The 2,859-nt window shown below is 42.3% G+C and overlaps 1 protein-coding gene across 1 annotated transcript; it reads right to left on the reverse strand.

Moving 5' to 3' along the window:
- Positions 1-338: 338 nt before the first annotated feature.
- On the reverse strand, positions 339-1,271 carry LOC112818191 (olfactory receptor 7A17-like). The gene has a single exon (XM_025865391.1). The coding sequence runs from the start codon at positions 1,269-1,271 to the stop codon at positions 339-341; it is 933 nt and encodes a 310-aa protein (XP_025721176.1).
- Between the last annotated feature and the right edge of the window lie 1,588 nt (positions 1,272-2,859).

The raw sequence follows: 2,859 nt of genomic DNA on the forward strand, positions 1-2,859 counted from the left end.
AAATCATTTGAAATGAAATTATTTTTAAGAAATCCAACATGTCCCATGTAAGATACAGAAATTTCCAGGCATTTGTGATCCAAGATTGGGGAAAACATTACGAATGTATGAAAATGGACAAGGGGGAGGCTGTCTGTATATCAGACAGAGCAGAAGCTTAATATAACAAATTACTTAAATGTATGGGGAAGTTGAATTCAAACAAATGGAAATTCCAGAAAATATATAGAAGGAGCAAGTTCTACTTCCACAGTGTGATCTAAGAATGGCAGATCCTGGCTCTCAGGTTATGAGCCCTGCAGTCATAGACCCTTCTTCAGCCCCAGAACGACGGGCCCTTACGTCACTGGAATCCCAACAATTCTTTTCAGAGCCCTCTTTATGTCTCTGTTCCTCAGGCTGTAGATGAAGGGGTTCAGCATGGGCGTCACCACCGTGTACATCACCGAGGCTACTGCACCTGAGTGGGAGCTCTGGGGAGCAGCAGAGCTTAGGTACACTCCTAGGATTGTACAGTAAAATAAGGAGACAACCGAGAGGTGAGATGCACAGGTGGAAAATGCTTTATACTTGCCCTGAGCTGATGAGATCCCAACTATGGATGAAAGTATCTTAGAATAAGAGTAAATAATACCAGCAAGGGGACTACCACCCAGCAGGACAGTTGCAGAATACATCCCTATATCATTAAGAAAGGTGTCGGAACAGGCAAATCGGACCACCTGATTAATTTCACAGAAAAAGTGGGAAATTTCCACCTGTCTACAGAAGGACAGCCACAATACCATCAAGCTTTCTAACAAGGAATGCAGGGCACTCATCATCCAGGACACCAGAACCAACAGTCCACAGAAACATGGGTTCATGATAACTGTGTGGTGCAAGGGGTGACAGATGGCCACAAAGTGGTCATAGGCCATTACAGCCAGGAGAAAATCATCCATTCCAGCAAAGAGTAGGAAAAAGTATATCTCAGTGATGCAGTCATCATAAGTTATGACTTTACTCTGAGTCTGGATGTTCTGAAGCATCTTGGGGTTGGTGGTGGAGGTGAAACAAATGTCTACAGAGGACAGGTTGGCGAGGAAGAAGTACATAGGGGTGTGGAGGTGGGAGTCTGAGCTGACGGCCAGGGTGATGAGGGGGTTTCCAAACACAGTGATCAGGTACATGGAGAGGAAAAGCCCAAATATGAGGGGCTGCAGTTCTGGTTCTTCTGATAATCCCAGAAGAAGAAACTCTGGAATTTGTGTGTCACTGCCTGGTTTCATATAATGGTGGTGACTAAAATAAAGAAAAAAACACCATAATCATTTTCAAGCAAATGGGTTTCTTTCATTGATTTGTTACCTTTTATTTTTTCATTTTTATTTTATTTTATTTTATTTTATTTTATTTTTATTTTATTATGTTATATTAGTCACCATATAATACATCATTAGTGTTTGATGTGGTGATCCACGATTCATTGTTTTCGTATAACACCCAATGCTCCATGCAGTACGTGCCCTCCTTAATACCCATCACCAGGCAAACCCATTCCCCTGCGCCCCTCCCCTCTAAAACCCTGTTTGTTTCTCAGAGTCCATAGTCTCCCATGGTTCATCTCTTCCTCCGATTCCCCCCCTTCATTTTTCCCTTCCTTCTCCTAATGTCCTCCATGCTATTCCGTATGTTCCACAAATAAGTGAAACCATATGATAATTGACTTCCTCTGCTTGACTTATTTCACTTAGCATAATCTCCTCCAGTCCCATCCATGTTGATGCAAAAGTTGGGTATTCGTCCATTCTGATGGCTGAGTAATATTCCATTGTATATATGGACCACATCTTCTTTATCCATTCATCTGTTGAAGGGCATCTCGGCTCTTTCCACAGTTTGGCTATTGCGGACATTGCTGCTATGAACATTGGGGTGCATATGGCCGTTCTTTTCACTACATCTGTGTCTTTGGGGTAAATACCCAGGAGTGCAATTGCTGGGTCATACGGTAGCTCTATTTTTAGTTTTTTGAGGCACCTCCACACTGTTTTCCAAAGTGGCTGTACCAGCTTGCATTGCCACCAACAGTGTAAGAGGGTTCCCCTTTCTCCACAACCTCTCCAACATTTGATGTTTCTTGCCCTGTCCCTTTTTGCCCTTCTAACTGGTGTAAGGTGCTATCTCAATGTGGTTTTGATTTGAATTTCCCTGATAGCTAATGATGATGAACATTTTTTCATGTGTCTGTTGGCCATTTGTATGTCTTCTTTGGAGAAGTGTCTGTTCATGTCTTCTGCTGATTTACTGACGTGATTATGTGTTTTTGGGGTGTTGAGTTTGAAAAGTTCTTTATAGATCTTGGATACCAGCCCTTTATCTGTAGTGTCATTTGCAAATATCTTCTCCCATTCTGTGGGTTGCCTCTTTGTTTTGTTGACTGTTTCCTTTGCTGTGCAGAAGCTTTTTATCTAGATGAAGTCCCAAAGTTCATTTTTGCTTTTGTTTCACTAGCCTTTGGAGATGTATCTTGAAAGAAGTTGCTGTGGCCGATGTCAAAGAGGTTACTGCCTATGTTCTCCTCTAGGATTTTGATGGATTCCTGTCTCACATGGAGGTCTTTCATCCATTTTGAGTTTATCTTTGTGTATGGTGTTAGAGAATGGTCAAGTTTCAGTCTTCTGCATATGGCTGTCCAATTTTCCCAGCACCAATAATTGAAGAGACTGTCTTTTTTCTTTTTTTTTCTAAAGATTTTTATTTATTTGACAGAGAGAAACACAGTGAGAGAGGGAACACAAGCAGAGGGAGTAGGAGAGGGAGAAGGAGGCTCCCCACTGAGCAGGGAGCCCGATGCGGGGCTTGATCCCAGGACCC

The sequence above is a fragment of the Callorhinus ursinus genome, unplaced genomic scaffold, assembly GCF_003265705.2.
Source record: "Callorhinus ursinus isolate GAN/ISIS: 27379988/994484 unplaced genomic scaffold, GSC_fseal_2.0 scaffold2302, whole genome shotgun sequence".
NCBI lineage: Eukaryota > Metazoa > Chordata > Mammalia > Carnivora > Otariidae > Callorhinus > Callorhinus ursinus.